At 36.8% G+C, this 19,479-nt stretch overlaps 1 protein-coding gene across 2 annotated transcripts; it reads left to right on the top strand.

Annotated features, from left to right (window-relative positions):
- Positions 1-589: 589 nt before the first annotated feature.
- On the top strand, positions 590-18,942 carry LOC148848504 (uncharacterized). 2 transcript variants are annotated; one of them, XM_088951229.1, is made up of 3 exons: positions 756-1,272; positions 16,014-16,100; positions 18,521-18,942. In XM_088951229.1, the coding sequence occupies exons 1-3, from the start codon at positions 1,048-1,050 to the stop codon at positions 18,749-18,751; spliced, it is 543 nt and encodes a 180-aa protein (XP_088807355.1). In that variant the 5' UTR covers positions 756-1,047; the 3' UTR covers positions 18,752-18,942. The 2 variants fall into 2 exon arrangements, with proteins under 2 accessions (XP_088807356.1, XP_088807355.1); XM_088951230.1 differs by lacking the exon at positions 16,014-16,100 and having other exon boundaries at positions 590-1,272.
- Positions 18,943-19,479: the final 537 nt, after the last annotated feature.

Genomic DNA, 19,479 nt, shown 5'->3' with positions numbered 1-19,479 from the left:
ATTGGGATGGGGATGAGACAAGGTGGGGATGGGAAAAATATTTTTGCTCCTAATCAATGATGGGGTTTGCATATAATTCCCTAACTTGATGGTAAATTAATAAAATATAAGTAGACTAAATATTGATTTTTAAATATCTCTAAGTTTTCTTCATATTCTTATACTTTTAGGATCTCACAATTCTATTTATAAAATACCCCCCAAATTATCATAATCCAATTCTTAAAATATATCTAAATTAATTCTCATAATCCTATTTATAAAATATCCTTAAATTATATTATTTTTAGGTAATTGCCACTTGGGATAGGAAAAATTTAATCTATATTTGATTTGAAGGAAAAGATAGGAAAAAAAGGAAAATTAAAAAAAATTATACATGATTTATAAAGATTTCTCTACCTTTTCTTTCCTTTTCCCTACTTTTTCCTTTAAACCGAATACAACGTTGGGGATTCCCCATCCCAGCAAGCACCCCGCCACTGGCGATGGAAAATAGTGTATTCACTACGGGGACATGAAGGACTGGCCCATCCCGTGCATGGCCCCGCTAATTATATTATTTAACAAAAAGAAAGAAAAGGTCTAAGGAAAGGAGGCAAGGTGTTCTCGTATTAATCCAAGGGCATCACTTGTATCTATCAAAAAACAAAAAGGGCATCACTTGTATGATACCGGTTGATCGGTTAGCGATCTTGCATCATGCCTATTTCTCTTGGTATTTGACTGATGATTATTTAGTTTGGATAAAAAACAGATACCCCTTCAAGAAAAGAGCACCTGTGATTTGTGATTTGTGTTACCAAACCAAAAGTCTTTTCAAATTTCCTAAACCATTAAGCAAGAAATCCTAACAGACGGCTCTCATTCGTACGCAAACTATTTGCAAGAGAGCACATAGATCCTTCTGAGTTCCGACCCGAGCAACTCTTTGTCCCCTCCGGGCTTCCGCTTCTCCTCTCTCTCCGACACGCCCGACCAATTAGTCGCACGCTGACCTATACTCTCTCTCCCAGTCTGCACATCCTCGTACCAACAGATGCACAGATGGGATTTCTAAGAAGGATCGCGGCCATTCTAGGGTTTGCGAGGGAAGAAGCTCATGAAGTGAAGGATGAAGACGATGACCCAGATGATCATCGTAATCGTGGAGATAGGCAAGAGCCTCGTCGACCCACAAAAGGGTTTAGTGTACAAGTCCCTGTGGCCGTCGAGAGGCCTCACTTGGGCCCTGTTCTTACTCCTTGTAGTCTTGCCGACGGCGGAGTTCAGGTGACTACACCCATTCATCTCTTTCTCTGGATTTGTATCCCTTTCCTGGTTTCTTCAACCAAGTTAGTATTTTGTATCGTTTTTCTGTTCGGTTGTGTTTCTACTGGTGTGAGTGAGACCGGTGCCAGTTGTTGATGCCGTTAGATTATGATTTGGTATATTTGGGCTGATCGGTCTATTATCAAACTAGAATTCCCTTATCTAATCTAATGGTAGCAAAGTCATTTGCTTTTATTGTTGGTCGGTGTATCACTAAATGGGCCAGATAATGGTGGATTTCATCTTCTCTAAGTACATCTTTTTTTTTTTACTAAATTTGGTATCGTAGTATTCCTTAAAGTTCTTGTAGGAACCCATAAGAACCATAAAACGTAAAATTCAGTGGATGACAAGCAGGAGTCTGTAAGAATCATAAAGCTCAGTAATGTTATTGTCATTGTTATCATCGTTCAAATCCCAGTTTTAACTATATGTCTATATGGGCAATAACATGTCTTGTTTCGCCATTCCTTTTTTGTCTAGGTCAATGCCGTGTTTGGAAGTCTTTTAGATACTTACTGCATCGATCATCTCTCTCTCTCTCTCTCTGTCTCATTCGAGAGCCTTTTATTATTAGAGCAAGTGTTACCTTGGAGTTCATTACATGTTTCCTTTTGACTGTCCTTTGATCAAATTAGATCTATGTGGTTATTTGCATCTTTGGAGAGTAGTAACCGTTTCAAGGTTATGGTGCTTTTTGGGATAGGTACAGTGCAATTGCATTGTTAATGTAAAAAACAAAGCATGGGAAAGGATCAGGACCCTATGTAAAATGTGCACAATGCCACATATGCATCATGTGCAACTATTCATCTTGGGGGGGGGTGCAAAAATGATTGCTATTCTTGTCACTACAGAAATTTTTAAGTTCAATCTTCAAAGCTTGTCTGGTTTGAAAAACTATGATAAACGTAGATATAGGAAATGGGAGTACATTTCCTATGATACCAGACATGGATATAAGTACGGGTATCCCATTTAACATGTTTATTTCATGATTATATATATAGATATAGATATTTATGGTATGATTTGTTAAACTTATTTTAAAAATATTACTATAAAAAGGCCATTACCCAATGTTGGTCCCAATTATCTGTGGTCTTGGGAGTGGTGGATTGGATACAGTGATACACTGATAAAGGACACTCTTAAACGTTGATGCAGTATCTGTTGTATTGGGTATGTATCATGCCCAACACTAGTATGCTAAGCATGTGCAAGTATCTAGACATCATAGGTGGACAGCCAGAAAGTAGATAAGCTGTTCTATTTTGCCCACAATAGCAACTTGAAGATGACTTTTTTCCTTCAAGGATTCTCTTAATTTTTCTTCTTCTAGATGCATCAATAAATTGCAGAGGGTACAAGGTTTCATAAGATGTTTGCTTTCTTGCTAATCCCCCTGGTTGGCTAAACTTTGATAAGGTATGGGATGCTGTGTGGGGGTTACACATTGCCACCTAAAGAGCTTGATGAAATGCCTCCAAATGTCACAAGAAAAAAGAACGGTGAAGGACTTGATGAGAGGCCAACTAGTCAAATTCTAATGAGTATAAAGGTCACAATGATTATTTCATTACTTTACAGAGTTTAGATCCGTGACCATCAGGGGTTGAGATGCTTCAGAAATAATTGGCTTGGTGATCCTACCATACTTTGGCCTGGTTCACATCAGTGATTTGGTTAAAGCTAGCTCCATTTTAGACTTTCTATATCTATGGGCTTTCAGAAGCTTCACATCTTGTGGGGGGTGGGGCAATGAGGGACATATACATACCAAATGGCCCCTGGACGCTATGCTGCTGTTCCAGAGGGGTGACATAATTGCTATTTAAGTTTAAAATGAACCCACTAGTCGATTAGCTTCCTAGGTTGGCTAAGGTCTTTCTTCCTATACATATTTTTTAGAGATTGAGAATGCTTTCTGGAAAGAGGAGATTAAAGAAAAGTGAAACATTGCTTGTGGTCTGCAGCCTGGATCATTTTATTGGCAGGGGGGGGAGACTATCCAATCTCACTGGCATTACTACAGTACAGTGGTAATCATGGTTTAATTGTCTATTTGTGGATCCGACCTTAGTACCTACACCACCCCTGTTTCAGTGCGCATGTCAAGGTCGGTTTAGAGAGATTTTAGCTAAAGGTGACACAAGTTGGGGATCTTTGTTAAATTCTACATATTGCTTCAACCTGTTCTATACTCTAGAACAAGTCATAGTTTTTGCATGGGATTGACCTGCCTTGCCAGCAAGAGAATGGGAATCTTCCAAGATGACCACATAGACACACCCAAACCAAGGCTATGGGTTCATTGTGTATGGACATCAAATATAGGAGTTAAGCATTTGTTGTTGTGGTTGATATAGATCATAGGTTTGGTTGAACAATACACCTTAAACATCTTTTTAAGCAATTATGTATCTTGATCCCTTCTCCATCTAGCATTTTTACCTTTGCTTCCTTCTTTAAAGCTTTAACATTGCATTTTGATAGTTTTGGCAAACCTTTCCAGTTAAGAAAGTTTGGGGTAAACTGGTTCCACTTAGGATTGGAGCTTTCTGTTGGGAAACTTTCTTGGGAAGGATTAACATTGGTGATTTCCTTCAAAGGCAGAAGCCTTTTTGTTGCTTATCTCTTAACTGGTGTATTCTTTGTAAAGCTGATGGTGAGTCTTGCTTTCACTTATTAACCTTTTGTCCATTTATTTCTTCTATTTGGGAATGGTTTCTTGTTTTTTTGGTTGCAGATGGACTTCTCAACCAGATGTGCGAAGTCTCTTTGATTCTTTTGTTGGTAGTTGGACAAAGAAGAGGGGGAAGGTTTTGTGGAGATGTACCAAGGCTGCAGTTTGTTGGACAATATGGGAGGAAAGAAATCCAAGGACATTTGTTGATAAGGGAAGGAATAGAGGGGCAATAATTGAAGTAATCACGACAAGGGTAATACAATGTGTAAAAATCTTTGAAGTTATTTGAAGACATTACTACAACAGCTTTGCTAGACAATTGGAATGAAGTGGCTTGTTCAGCTCCTAGCAAGAATGTTCCTCATCCATTGTGGCCTCTTCCAGATCCTAGCTTCATAAAGTTGAATTTTGATGGTAGTAGTGAAGGCAAACTTTGGCCCTTCAAGCATTGGAGGGGTCTTTAGGAATTAGGAGGGCAGCAGGATTATTGCTATGCTTTCAGGCCCGATTAGGGAAGGAGATTCTCTCTGAGCTGAAGTTATAATTGTCTTGGAAGGTGTCAAAAGGGCTAAGGAACTCAGCATAAGTATGATTATTGAGGGAGACTCTAAATTGGTAATAGACCGGTTGAAAAAGGAGGACAGTAGCATGTGGAGTTACTTAAATGAAAAAAAAGAATATTTAAACGGTTGACTGGGGATATAGTAGTGAGTTTACAATGGGTCAAGAGGTGTGCTAACTCCTTGCAGATGCATTGGCCAAACAAGGGCTGGGAAGAAATCATTTGTTCTGGCTTATATGTAATTTTAGCTTATTGAGGGAGTTAAGAGATTTTATCTCCCCCCTGCCTTTGTATCTCTCAATTTTCTTTAATTAATGAATTGTTTTTGTTACTAATAAAAAATGGTGTAATGCACTCAACACTTAAAAAATTACACACTTAAAGGTTGTAATCATAAGTTAGAACTTAAAAAATTGTAGTTGTTAATGATCATCTAGAAATCTATGCACATGCATTTTGTCCAAACTGCCCAGGTGCTGCTCAAGTAATACATTTTCAGCAATCACTATAAGCTTATAGCTATGGATTAGGAAGGCCTCACTAGAGTGAGTTCACATAAAGGTAAAGATGCTGCTTTAGCCAAAGAAATTTTGTTGAAAGTGACGTGTCTTAAGGACATGGAAATGCATATTAAAAAATTGGTCATGGAAGGGGATTGTGAAATTGTGGTGAATTGTTTAAAAGAGGACAGCTCTATGCTCTGGAAATACTGCAATGAAAAGAGGAAGTTCAAGTGGCTCACTAAGGACATGGAAATACAGTGTACATGGGTAAAAAGAAGTGCAAATGCTTTGGCAGATGGGCTAGCTAGGCAGGGGGTGAATAGAAACTCTATCTTTTGGGCTGTTTTGTAATTGTTTCATGGTTTGGGTGTACTTTGGGTAGTAGGGAGTTAGGATTTTTTAGCTCATTCCTTTGTAATTCTGAATTTCTCAGTCATTAATAAAATTCATTGTTATTGATAAAAAAAGTGACGCGTCTTAAAGAACTGATGTAGTTGAATTACATCCTTGGAATATAAGACAATATATTTTATATGATATTTTGGCATGACCATAATGTGGAGATTCTGTGACTTGATGTATCTTATTAGTATAGTCCTTATTGTACACTATGTTACTTGTATTCTTTATTCTTTTTTCTCTTTCAGCCCTGTATGGGCATTATTGTAATTGTACATGTCCTAGAGGTTTCTTGGGATGGGGGCCAGCATTCTTGACACCCATAAATCAGCTCTAAGTTTCCTGCACAGTTCAGTCAAGAAGGTTTACATGTTATCAGAGCAGGTCCTCTGTACTACCTCCAAATATAATTCGAGACTGGGCAATGTAAGGCCAGATGTTCAGTAGTTTCTACTACCCAACCACATAAGCCACATGACATATCTGAAATCTGAATGCCACGTTTCACTAGATTAACTTTGGATAGACATTTATTTAAAGCCATTGTGCAGAGCAAAAACTTCACTTTAGAAGGACCGAATGAGCTCCAAATGGTTTGGAATTCTTTTGAGGGCTGTTTTGATCAGCACAAGGTATCGTATTTTTCTTGGAAGTGACACCTGACAGGTTGGTAAATCATCTCTTACTCTCAATCAGTTGATTCAATCAACTTGTAACCTAGATCTGGTGTTGCCTTAGGGTTCTCTTGCTTCTCATTTACTTGCTTCAGATTTCAGTTTGATTCTAGAGGGTTTTTGGTCCCTTCTTAGACTTGACAATCCTAAAACTTGCCTTTTTTGGACTGTCAACATTAAGTTCTTGATTGGTAAAGTTGTTTGTGGTAGTTTTTGGAGTATCTTGACTTCTTCTAGTGCTGGAATACTTCTATAACCCCATGGACTGAAGTGGACTGGTAGTTCCTTCTTTATTTTTCTTGCTGAATCTGTTTTTCTCTGATATACTAGTCTGGAATGTTGTTCCTCTGCTGAAGTAGCCTTTGATAGAGTAGATTTATTCCTGTGAATCTTAGTGGGTCAAACTATGGGATGTAGAAGTTCCATTTTGATTTTTATGTTGAAGGGAAAGGCTTGGAAGGGTATCTTAATGGGACTGTTACTAAGCCGATCGAGACTAATGCTAAAGCCTTCCAACAATGGAAACTGGCCTAATGGAGAAAATGTTTCTTGGATTCTTAGCTCTATAAAATCCCATATTGTTGTACCTATGAGAAGGATGAAGATTGCCTATAAAATGTATACCTATTTTAAGAAAGTTCACCAACAATCGAATATATCGTGGCAATATCAAGTCGAATTAGACATTTTTGCCTACTGTCAAGGGGATAGAAAAATTCAAGAGTATTATGCTGGCTTCCTTGATTTGTGGGCTGAATATGAGCTGGTTCATATTGATCCTTCTAACTCTATAGAATGTGTGTAGTACCTTTAGAAACACTTTGAGAAGAAAAAAGTGAACCGGTTCCTGATGATACTTAAACTTGAATACGAGATAATCAGGTTCAATATTCTGAGTAGGGGTACTCTTCTAGACTTGGATTTTGTGTTGGGAGAGTTGCTTAGGGAAGAGATTAGATTCCTTATTATAGCTAGATTTGATGAAAAAATGATGGAATCCGGGGTTGAAATAGCTTTTATTACTCCTGGTAGTAAGAATTATCCTCCATGGACTTCTTTGAGACCCAATGCTATGAGTGTAAGCGTTTTGGCCATATTGCATCTCACTGTAAAAAGAAGAACGTTTGTACCTATTGCAAACAACATAGTTACATCATTCTTGATTGCCCTATTCGACCAACCAAGGGTGCTTAGAGAAGATTCAACCTTGTGCTTTTGGGTAATAGAGGAGCAGATAATTGATACTATGTCTACTAAGGGTGATTCCGTTGTTAAAGGTGACTCTTTTGTGCCTATGGATGAGGAAAGAATTTGGCAACTAGTAATCATTTGTTATCTCTTATGCTTTTTTTTTTTTTGCTATTGTCTTGTCTAGTGAGTTCTCTGGTTATTGTTCTTCTCCCTCACATGTTTGGATTATTGATTCTAGTGCCACCAACCATGTGATAGGAGCCTATCCCAATCAACAAAGTCAACTTAGTAAAATCCATGATGGTTGTTTGATCTAGTTCCAGTACACTGGGAAGGTGAAAGTGAAGGGGCGTAGGTTGGGACGTCTATTTGTATTTCGAGAAGTCTTAAACCACAACATCCTTAGCATATCTTAGATTCTCTATATCTAGTTGTTTTTTGAGTTAGAGAAATAATGTTTGGGATTTATGGCATAAACAATTGGGTTGTTCTTATTCTGAAAAGTTGAAGTTTTTGTTTGATTCTGGTTTAGTTATGAATAAAATTCCTTTTGTTCATATTTTGATGCTTCATGTATTGCCTGTTGCTTGAGCAAGAGTCATGTTTTACCTTTCTTTTACAAATCTGAGCATGCTACTTCACATTTTGAGATTATATGGAGTGATGTTTGGTATGCTTTTATTACTTCACAGTTAGGATACAAGTATTTTATATTGTTTATTGACAATTGCACCAAGTATACGTGGATTTACTTCCTGCAACACAAATCAGAAGTCCTTTTGCAACATTCAAGCTATTTCATGCTATGGTTCTCTTCTCAGAGTCAGGGGGAGAATACACAAATGGATATTTTGAGGCTTATTTGAGGAGTTGCGGAAATCAGTCTCAACATATCTATCTAGATATTCCTCAACAGAATGGTGTAGCTGAATGCAGGAATGGACCTATCCTTAGTGTTGTAAAATTACTACTACAGGAATCTCATGCTCCGCCTTCCTTTTGTGTAGAGGTTTCTAGTATAGCTATGCATTTAATCAACTATCTTCCTTCTTCTGCCCTCGCTAATACTTCTCCTTTTTAGAAGCTCTTTGGTCATCCTATTGACTTATCTAGTTTTCATGCTTTTGGTTGCATGTGTTTTGTGCATCTCCCTTCCCATGAACATTTCAAAGTAACTCCTTACTTTGTTATGTGTGCTTTTGTGAGGTACAATCTTGACCACAAAGGATTCTTGTGTTATGATCCTACTATTTATTGTATTCGGATTTCATGAAATGCTGTGTTTCTTGAGCATATATCTTTCTTTGCTAGAGTTGCTAAGTTTTCTACATCTTCTATCTCTATTTTGTAGATTTTGATTCAAAGGATGTTCCTCCTTCATTTGTTGTGAAAGATCTTTTCGTCTTCACTTGTAACCAGCTACGTGTTCCAAACCCTACACTTGCAACCCCCTTTCCACCTGGTTCAAAACATCATCCTCCTGCTTCTTTTGTGATGTTTCTCCCTTAGATACCTTTGCTTAAAATGCTAGTTCTTCCATTCCCCTTTGTCATTTTACCCATATTTCTTGGTTTCCTGACTGCTATGGTTTTCCTTCAAGCCATAGTTTTTTCTCTGTTGTCTCGTCTTCCACAAATATTCCTCCATACCAGCAAGCCATCAAAAATTCTCATTGTAAAGAAGCCATGGGTGCTGAGATCAAGGCCCTTCATGAGAATGACACTTGGGACCTTGTGGCTACTCTAGATGCCTCCATTGTTGGGATCCATTGGGTTTACACTATCAAGCTTAAATCTGATCTCGATTAATCGCCTAGGGATATAGTTAGGAGTATGGCATTGATTATGAAGAAACATTTGCCCTAATTGCTAAAATCACCATAGTTTATGTTCTCTTAGCCTTGCTTGTTGTTTGATTTTGGACCATTTGTTAGTTAGATGTGAAGAATCCCTTTCTTTATGGTGAGTTGAAGGGCACAATCTACAAGATCTCTCTTCCTAGATACTGTAGTGATTTTTCTCTGGTCGGTCGCCTGAAAAAATCCCTATATGGATTGAAATAAGCTCCTTGAGCATGGTTTGAACATTTTTAAGATGTTGCTGTTACTAGATATAACTAGAGTTCCTTTGATCACTTTCTCTTTGTTTGAAGACGGTTTCATGGTATTACTATTCTTTTCTTGTATGTTGATGATATGTTGTTGAATGGGAATGATGATGAATGTATTCTTGGGTTGAAGTCCTTATCATAATTCCTTCCACATGAAGGACTTGGGCCCTCTCACTTATTTCTTGGGCCTAGAAGTTCATCTTAGTGATTAGGGGTATTTTATTTGTTAATAGAAGTTGCCTTTGATCTCATTAATCTAGCCGACGTTACTGATGAGAAACATGTTGATACTCCTCTAAATCTAAAGGTCCATTACTTCTTGATGTTACCTTGTATCGCCAGCTTGTGGGGTCTCTCATCTGTCTTACTATGACTTAGCCTGATATTTCACATGTTCAAGTTGTTAGTTTGTTCGTTTCTGCTCCTCGTTAACCTCATATAATTGTTGTTCACCGCATCATTCATTATGTTAGAGGCATGGCTTCTCGGGGACTGCTCTTTTCCTCCTCTCCCATTTACTTGAGAGTATGTTGATGCAGATTGGTTGGTTGCCTTGACACCTACCGCTCCACTATTAGGTGGTGATTCTTTATGGGTAATCCCCTCATCTCTTGGAAATGTAAGAAACAACAAGCAGTCTAAAAGTCTTCCATTGAAGCTGAGTATAAGGCAATGTCTTTTGTTTGCAATGAGGTTGTTTGGTTATAGTCTCTTTTTGGAACTTGGTACTCAACTTCCTACTCCTTTCTATACAGGCAATACAACTACTATCAAGATTGCATCTAACTTTGTCTTCTATGAGAGGACTAATTATATTGAAGTTGACTATTACTTTATCTAATATCCTTTCATTGTTGGATCTATATCACTTCCTCATGTAGCCTCAAACATGCGAATTTTTGATATCTTCACAAAGGGCATGACATTAGTATATTCCCTATTGTACATTACACTATATTCCCCTGTATGGGCATTTTTTGTAATTATACATATCCTTTAATATAAAAGAGGCTCTTTGGGGTGGGGTTCAACCATTCTTGACTCTCCTAAATCAGTTCTCTGTTCTCTTCACAGTTTGGTCAAGAAGGTTTTATATCATCCAAATGAAGGATTTGAAATATAGATTGCAACGTTTTTGTGGGAGTGACTGCTTTTTGTGGTGTTGGGTCCTTTGATCCAAACACACCCATGTATTGTGATCAAGAGGCTAGTGTGAACTTCCCACAATATTTGTGATTGTATGGGCAAATTTTTTGTAAGAAGACGGTTCTGATGCCCTTTTGATTATTGAGAAGGCTATTAGAATGCAAGGGTTAGGTCGTGGACTAGGGAGAGGCTTGGGGGCGAATGTCATTAAGAAGGTTAAGGGAACCTCTCACCTATCCCCCCTTTCTCTCCTCTTTAATGTTGGTAGTTGAGAGGTATTTATAATCTTTCTTAATGGAGAGAGGTCCACTTATCGAACATTAGTTGGTTTAGCTATCATCATGGCATTCCTTAATTAGATGCCTCAAACCTTATCTCTTAACTGTGGCATCACATTAATGGTCCGGGTGTTGAGTGATGAAGGCCCTTTCCCCCTCGCCATGACTCTTCCCATGCCTCATTAATGAGGTTTCATTAATGGAAGGTTTATCTTATGCAAGAGCTCGTGGCTTTGTGTTGATGTGGATTGTGGAGCCCTTGTGACGCAGACAAGTTACCTCCCCTGCCTCCAAACCTTGCCTTTGGTCTAAGTAGGGCATAATGATGATTATAAAATGGTGAATGAATTTGATGCCCACAATCTCCAAAATGTCAATCACTGACAATGCCCTTTTTTTCTTCGACCAACCCCTTGATTGTGCACTTGTCAGGATAATGTTTTGGTATTGCATCCTGTATTTGAGCCTTTGATAATGTGGGCACGTGGCCTGAAGCCAATGGTTGTTTCTTTTCCTTGACATATGGAATGCTTAAACTTTATATTTTCACATTGATGGCTATTTTGAGTGTTGAGGGTGGGCCTTGACACAATAATTGGGTTGCTCCTTGCGACTTGGGTGACCAGGGTTCAAATCTTGGAAACAGCCTCTTTGCATGTGCAGGAGTAAGGCTGTGTGCATCTCTCCCTCCCTAGATTCCACATTCATGTGAGCCTTGTGCACTGGTCTGTCTCTATGGCTATTTTGATTGGTAGAAATATTTGAAGATTGCATAGTGCAGTTGTCCAAAATCAAGTTCAAGGGATTAGAATCTTGCATTACCAGATGGAATATTGTTAGAGATCCATTGGAATGTGGGAAGATATGAAAGAAAAGTTTTAAATATTTTCTTCCCACAACTTATCATCATTAATCTGTAGATGGATATACTACTATTTTACTTATTCAACCATGAATGGAGTTTCAACAGTTGACCTACTCCATATCAGGAGACAGTACTCTCAAAGAGAAGTCAGCAGCCGATTTCTTGGTTAATTGTTACAAATGTATTTTAGTTGAGTAGGTAACTTACTATATTTTGGGTGGTACTTGTGATTTCTTTTATAGTAAAATAAAAGATAAATTTATTAAGATAGTACAATATCAGAGAAGGGTGATGAGAAGGCACCCAATAAGATGAAGATGAAAAGAACAAAGCTTAAAAACAGAATACATAATTGACTTACTGAATCTCTAGTGGTTCAAAAGGACGACCCAAAGGCACCCCTTTACAAATCTCTGAACTCTGGATGTACAAGAACCCGGCATTCAGGTTGGAAAGTGAGATATGTGTCTAAAGTTGGTAAGTTAACTCTGACAAAAAGTATGTTGGGCTTGGGCAGCATTCCAGTCTATTATATGTCTCTCTTTCCTATCTCCACTGAGGTAGCATTGTCGATTTAAAAAGCAATGAGAGATTTTTTGTGGATTGGTTGGAAGGATTCCCAAAAATACCACCTGGTGAGCTGGGATCAAATCTGCAAGCCTCTCAATTGTGCTGGGCTGTGTATGACAAAATTCAAGCTGTTCAACTTGGCCCTTCTGGGTAGGTGGTTCTGGAGGTTCTTTAATGAACCGAATGAGCTTTGGAGGAAGTTCATTTTTCAAAAATATGGCATCCAGAGTACTGGGTGGGATGCAGCTGAATCTACCTGTCTTTGTGGTTGTGGAGTGTGGAAAGGAATCCATAAAGTTTTCCCTCATTTCCTGGAAGGGATTAAGTACAAGGTGATGAAAGGTAACATACTGAAATTTTGGAAAGATATTTGGTGCTCCAATTTGCCCCTTTTGGAAGTTTATCCGAGCTGTTCTCACTAGCTTTGGATAAAGATGCTTTAGTGGTTGATTATTTTATCAGAGATGGGAACATGGTTACCTGGTCCCCAGTATTTAGGATAAATTTCAATGATTGGGAGGTGGTGTAAATTGCTGATCTGCTTTCTAGATTGCAAAACTTGAGTTTCAACCCACAGCTCCCTGACCAAAGAGTTTGGATTTGGTCCAAGGCTGGAGCCTTTTCTGTAAAATCCTTTTACAATGGCCTGAGGTTAGAAGAGAACAGCTCTATTCCAAGTAAAGCACTGTTGGGGGGGATTGCTCCTTCCAAAGTAAGGGTCTGTTTGGTTCATGATAAGTTGTGGGAAGACTGAGAAGGCCAAAAATCGGGAAGCTTCAAATGAAGGCTTTCCGTGCTGAAAATAGCCTTCCCAGTGTTTTTTAACAGCCTGGTAGATCATGACGCTTACCAAACAGTCTTGGTCTTTAAAGATAAGGTGCCAAAAGCTCAGTGCATCTTGTCATCTATTGGGCTGTTGAAAGATCTGCCTAGAAAGACCTGCCAAACCACCTTAATAGTGGGGAATCTTAGAGGTTGGCTAAGTGTCAAACTGTCAATCCACTCTTCGGGCAGGATGTTTTAGCTTTCTTGTTCACTGCTATTTTTTGGGGGGGTGATAGAAAGTTGTTCATATGTACAGAATCTTGTTGTACGGTGAACAGTCACACTTGTAATCCTTTTCCCTTGATTAATACAATCTTACTTTATCTCTTTAAAAAAACAGTCAAAACCATATTTCCAATTACAGCACATAGCTTAACACAATCTTTCTGTACTCCTTCATAATTTCTCCTATTATGCTCCTTCTATATACCCTAAACCATAGCAAAAGGTATACAACTTCAGGAAAGGTATTTGACTTGCCAGTCTTGTATCCTGAATAACCAAAAGAAAAATCCCCAAATGAATTTGGAGAAGCAGTGATAGAACAGATTGGAACTTGTCTTTTTGCTGCATAAACAAAGATAAAACCTTCTCAGGAATTGGAATCCCATATTCTTCAAATGATCCATAGCTAACAGAGAATCCAAAGGCATCAACCATGTGAAAGCTTCAACTATATGGGGAATAGGATTATCCCAAACACCTACGACCTAAGATATGTCCCCTGATTGTGAATCAATGCATAGAGAGATTTTAAAGTTAATTGTCCATTTCTGCACACCTTCCACCGTCTTGAATCCTCCTTGCCCGGATAAATAGACTCTTTCTCAAGAAAACACTCTTCCATCTCTCTCTCTCTCCATAATATAGCTCATGTAGGATTTGAATGTTCAAGGCAACGGGGGTGGACTGGATATGACCTAACCAATTAAGCTAATATGCTTTTTGAAAATTTTATTTGTTTTAGAATTTAGATAATTCATATTCTTATATATATTGAAAACTGTGATTATATTAGCAGGGAGATATTCCCTTCAAAAGATGTAGAGAAGGTATACAAATTCCTGTATGCTTAACTTCATTCAAGCTGGTCCCTTGCCCTGTGCATCAACCTCTAGTCTAGGATTCTTTGCATTTTAGTTGTACTTCTTGCTTAAAACACTGATGATTGTGTGGGTGCAAAATTGGGAGAAGACCTCATCTGAAGTACTTTGAGTATCAGACAAGTTCAAGTTGAAACTAGAACAATATCATTTTCTTTCAAGGTTGCGATGGTTAATGTTCATCATTTCCTGCTGAATTACTTCGCAAATAACCAAAATCATAGAAAAAGTCTTGACTATTGTATTTTGGTTGTCTTCAAAGGATCAAAGTATCGGTATCGGGTATTGTATCAGATAATTGGATATGGATATAAATACAGATACACTTTGGAAACAGATGGATGCGAATAAAAAATATGGAAATGCTTGAATACATTAGGGAAACACTACAAATTCCATAAATACAATAATAACACTAAATTTAAGGTAAAATAGCCTTAAATAATGTATAAATACATAGGAAATGTACTTTCTAATGGTGTATATGAAAAAATACATTGCAACTAATATAACGGGATGTATAGATATCATATAATGCATCACTCAAGAGTCCGAGACACAACATTTGCACCTATTATATTTTAATTATTATATCAATTATTTTCTACTTTACTATTTTTATTTTTTAACATTAATAACAAGCCAACCAAATATTAAATTCTCAAATGTAAATTAATAACTTTAAAAATATATAATCTTAACTTAAATATTTCAAATCTGTTAAAATTTTTAAGATATGTATCATTTGCAAATTTATAAATTTTAACTACTAAAATTATTACTCTATTATTAATATTTTATTTTTCTAGTTTCAAGAGATTAAAAAATCATCTTTTGATATCTGGAATTGGTAGATTATTTATTCCATTTGTTTATAAAATACTAATTTTAAATATTATTCCTTTTAATTTTTTTGATAAGTATATTATTCCTTTTAATTTTTAGTTGGAGTTTGTTGAACAAATATTTATTGTTTGTTTGGATTGCATATGGACACAAAAGTTAATGAAAGTTATTTTATTTCATTTAATATAATAATATTACAAGACACAAGATGACTTAGTGGTTTGAAGCTGCATTTAAGATTTTGGTGTTAGGCACTAGGTGACCCGGGTTCAAATCATGCTATATAGACATTTTTTAATAGAAATGTGTTGTGTATTGGTCTGTATCAGTGTGTATCGGCTGATACAATGCAATTTATAGGGTACACTTCTATTCGTAATATATCCTGTATGTCTCTGCACTGATACTGATACACCCTGTATTGGATTTATTGTATCGATATTTAAAACCTTGGTTGTCTTTAAAGTTTAAAAATTTGATTACAAATATTAAGCTAGGCCATCCAGTTCTGAATGCCTAAATTTAATTGGACTTGGCTATTGAATTGACTTTTGAACATCACTTCAATAGGATCATGCCCCACTTTAAATTACCAGTTCTAGAGACCTGACTAGCTTGAGTACTGAAAAATAAAGCAGAAATACTTTCCAAGTAAAGAGTCTTTAAGACATGTTATAAATAACATTACACTAAATGTTTGAGCTGATAGTTTATCTATTCTGACATTGTATTTATTAGATGAACTCATTAAAAAATAACATCTTATGGAGTTATGGTTGCATCAAAACATATTAGTTGACTTATCTGGTTAACATTTAATGATTTAATAATTGAGTAACAATATTGAGCTGCATGGTCTATTAGGATTAGGAACCATAGGTAACTTGTATGCCCCATCACCACCTATCTCCCAAATTCCTCACTTTTGGTTTTTCTCTATAGAATTTCTCCTGGGTCTTCTGGGCTGAAAGTCTCTTGTATTACTTCTTGGGTTTTCGAAAAGGGATTGGATCTTATCCTTGGTTCAAGGTATCGATATTCTTGATATGCAAAAATCACGTATTGAGAGTTTCATTCAATTGAAACACTTGTTTTTTTAATATTTTTGGGTTTGAAGTTTGATAAATTGTAAGTTGATATGATATGATGTGAAACCTAATATTAAGTAAAACTATAACCTAATTCCATCTATTCAGCATATTGGTGACCTCAAAAACCATTATGTATTGATTGGTATGCTATGATATTTTTCAATACTTCAGCCAAGATCCAGCTGCTGTATCAACATCTTTATCTTTTAGTCAGCCATATGCTTTTTATCTCATTAGGCTTCTTTACACAGAAGGGCAGCTTATCTGTTTCAAAATTTCTTTTTTCCATTTAATCTTATGGTATATATCTTGTAACAAAAAAAGGCAATGTAGTCTGTTTATGGTTATTGAATTGGACAAAACTTCAATATATTTATGGTTATTAGTAGAAGGCTTCCATGCGGACATGATTTGTTTCTCTGTACAAGTGGCATTTCTTAGTTGTCATCGTCATCATCATCTAAGCCTTATCTCAATGATATGAGGTTGGTCAATTGAATCCTGTTTCACCCCTATTTTTTTTTTATCAGCAACAGAAAATTGATTCATTAGATTAAAAGGGAGGTGCAACAAAGATTTGTGGCACAAAAACAAAGCCCACCCAGAAACTATTCACTATTTACAGAATTGCCCAGAACATAGAGTGTCCTTGAGTTCCTTGCTTTGCCAGACCATCAGCCAAACTGTTTGCAGACCTACTAATCCATCTTATTTGGATCATCATATCTTTAAAATCTGCTTGAATCTCCTGAATTCATTCCTTAACTTACATATGATTCCTTTCCTTTTTTTCAACTAGCCCACAACTGCTTTTGAATCACCTTCAATAATCAGCTTAGTAATCCCCATTTCTTTAGCTTTCTCTACTCCATAGACTGCTGCCAATAATTCTTATCCATAGTTGTCAAGGCGACGCCTAGGCAACAAGGTGCCCCTTGAGGCTCACCTCACCTAATCGCCAAACAGTTTTGTACTATGTACTATAAAATACTACTACTACACATTTTCTAATCAACACATTTTCTTTTCTTCTTTTCCTATAACAAAATTATGAAAATTATGAATAATTCTTAAAAAAATATGGTTATGGTACCTAGGGAACACCCTAGGATCTATGTTTTCTACATAAAAAAATCCATCACCTAGGCGACTAGGTGACAAGGCACTCCCCTGTCGCCTAGCCTCACCTTGGCACCTTGAAAACTATATATTGATCTAGCCAATACTCCCATATTAAACAATTTGTAAAAGATGAGTATTAAAATTTACAATCCAATTTATATTCAGAAACGGGTACAGATGTGGAGACAGAAAGCTCATGGTCGGATTCCTCTTCTGCTTCTTCGTTGCGTCCGTCCGGGAGCAGAAAATCCAAGTTTCTAATGGATTGTTATGACTTACCGGCTTTCACTCCTCCGTCCTGAGGGGGTACGCAGCACCAGGGGGAGGGGAAGAAGAGGCAGAGGCAGAAACAACTCAGCCAGCTAGAGCAGCTGTCCTCCAGCCTGGACATGGTTGTTTGGGGTTGTGTTTTTTTGGCCTTTGGGTCTAGGCTTGTTAGAGGTTTTGGATTAGTTACTCTCTTGTGGTTGTTTTGTTTTGTTGTCTGTGGTCTTTGAGCGAGTGCGCTCAGGTTGGGAGTGGTGTTTTGGAAGTTGCCAGGCTGGCTTCTTATTGTATACCTCTTGTATACTTTCTTCCTTTTCTTCTCTAATATATGATACCTATTACCTTATCCTTTGCAAAAAAAATTACAATACAATAAATAGTACTATTCTGTTCATACAAGAAGGAATTATGCAATCTTATTGTTATTGTACCACTGAAAGATAATATCAATATTTAAGATGCTTTCTTATGGTTTTATGAATATATGTAGAATGTTGGAGAAATTGAATTACCAATTGTGGGGTATGATACCTCAAACATTAATTTTAAGTTTTAGGCTACATTTGTTCGGGCCTGAAATGAAGGGAAACAAATTATTTCCTTGGAAAATGATATTCCATAGGAAAATGAACACACAATGTTAATTTTTCTGGTGTTTTACTTGGAAAACCAACCTGGATATTGAGAAATATAGTGTTGCAAGATGGAGGACAATCTCTGTATGAAAATTTACTTGTGGAAAATTAGAGACCTTTCGTACAGAGCCTACAAGAAAGTTGAATTGAGTATTAAATGAACTTAATGATATTCTACTAGGCCTACCTTTGTAGTCTATGACTGATATATTTAGATTCAAAATGGGAGTTCACAGATGGATGGAGGCTGGGCTAAAAATATTGACAAGTGAATAATTTCTGTTTCTTATTCCTTTCTTTGTTGATTGATACTTATTTTTGGTTTCATTGGCAGGGCTTGAGGTGGTACGCAAGGTGCCTAAGGATAGATGAAGATGGGGACGTGGCAGATGAGTTCTTGGATGAAGTCTCACCAGAGTTTTCGTCTGTTGTGGATGATCACAGAACATTGCCAAGGTTTGGGGTGAAGCATAACACTCGTCCGGCTAAGGTGAGAAATCAAGCTGTAACTGATGGAAGAATCCACCAGGCTGTGGAGTTCCAGGGAAGATTGCAGTGGGTTTAGAGAAACTGAAGTATGGAGTCTGGAGAAGTAATTCAGCCTTTTGTGTGGGAGTGGATTGTCATCAAATTTGTGTGGATAACAAATGTCTCTAATTATTCTTTACGAATAATTTTGTAATTTTAATCATTTTGAAAGAAATTGTGGACCCAGTCCGTGTTTAATTTACTTAATCAAGGGTTCAATTTTGTGAATGTTTTTCATGCGTTTTATTTTATGCTGCAAGCATTTCATTTTCATGTCACAGACACGAGGAACCTACTAATGGCTTTATCTCGACAATCCTACTACTTAATATATTTTTTTGTCTATTTATTTAGGGATAGTTATTTGTATATACCTGTGGTTTTAACTTTTAAGAAGCTACTTGAATATATCCTCGTGTTTGCAAAACTACTTATATTCCTTGTTGACCATTCAACCATCCTTTTGGTAACCGGGTAAATGCACTTACCGAGGTAGGTTTTTCTTAGGGAATGTTTATTTGGGTAAATGCATTAATTCATGTTCTTTTATTTCCTATGCAAACAAGACAATGATCATTTTATCCATAAAAATTCATTATTACAAGGAACATTTTTGTCCTATTTAATTGTTGGTAACTTTTTTTCAAGGTGAAAAAGTTATTTATCTACCTAGGTAAGTGATACCCAGGAAAATAAATTTTTCCTCATCCCGCATGAATATGAAAAAAGAAAATGAGATTTTTGGTTAATGAGAATCAAAATTCT

Source organism: Nelumbo lutea, chromosome 6, assembly GCF_056320005.1.
Source record: "Nelumbo lutea isolate HS-2025 chromosome 6, American lotus-T2T, whole genome shotgun sequence".
Classification (NCBI taxonomy): domain Eukaryota; kingdom Viridiplantae; phylum Streptophyta; class Magnoliopsida; order Proteales; family Nelumbonaceae; genus Nelumbo; species Nelumbo lutea.
The sequence above is the reverse complement of the archived record's forward strand: the minus strand, read 5'-3'. Positions and strand labels throughout refer to the sequence as shown.

What these genes read in the sequence shown, in the direction of transcription:
- LOC148848504 (XM_088951229.1), top strand. Translation starts at nt 1,048, where the DNA reads ATGGGATTTCTAAGAAGGATCGCGGCCATTCTAGGGTTTGCGAGGGAA. An exon ending in TTGCCGACGGCGGAGTTCAG is followed by an intron (nt 1,273 to 16,013) that starts GTGACTACACCC and finishes TTTTCTCTATAG; the next exon opens with AATTTCTCCTGGGTCTTCTG. An exon ending in GATCTTATCCTTGGTTCAAG is followed by an intron (nt 16,101 to 18,520) that starts GTATCGATATTC and finishes TTTCATTGGCAG; the next exon opens with GGCTTGAGGTGGTACGCAAG.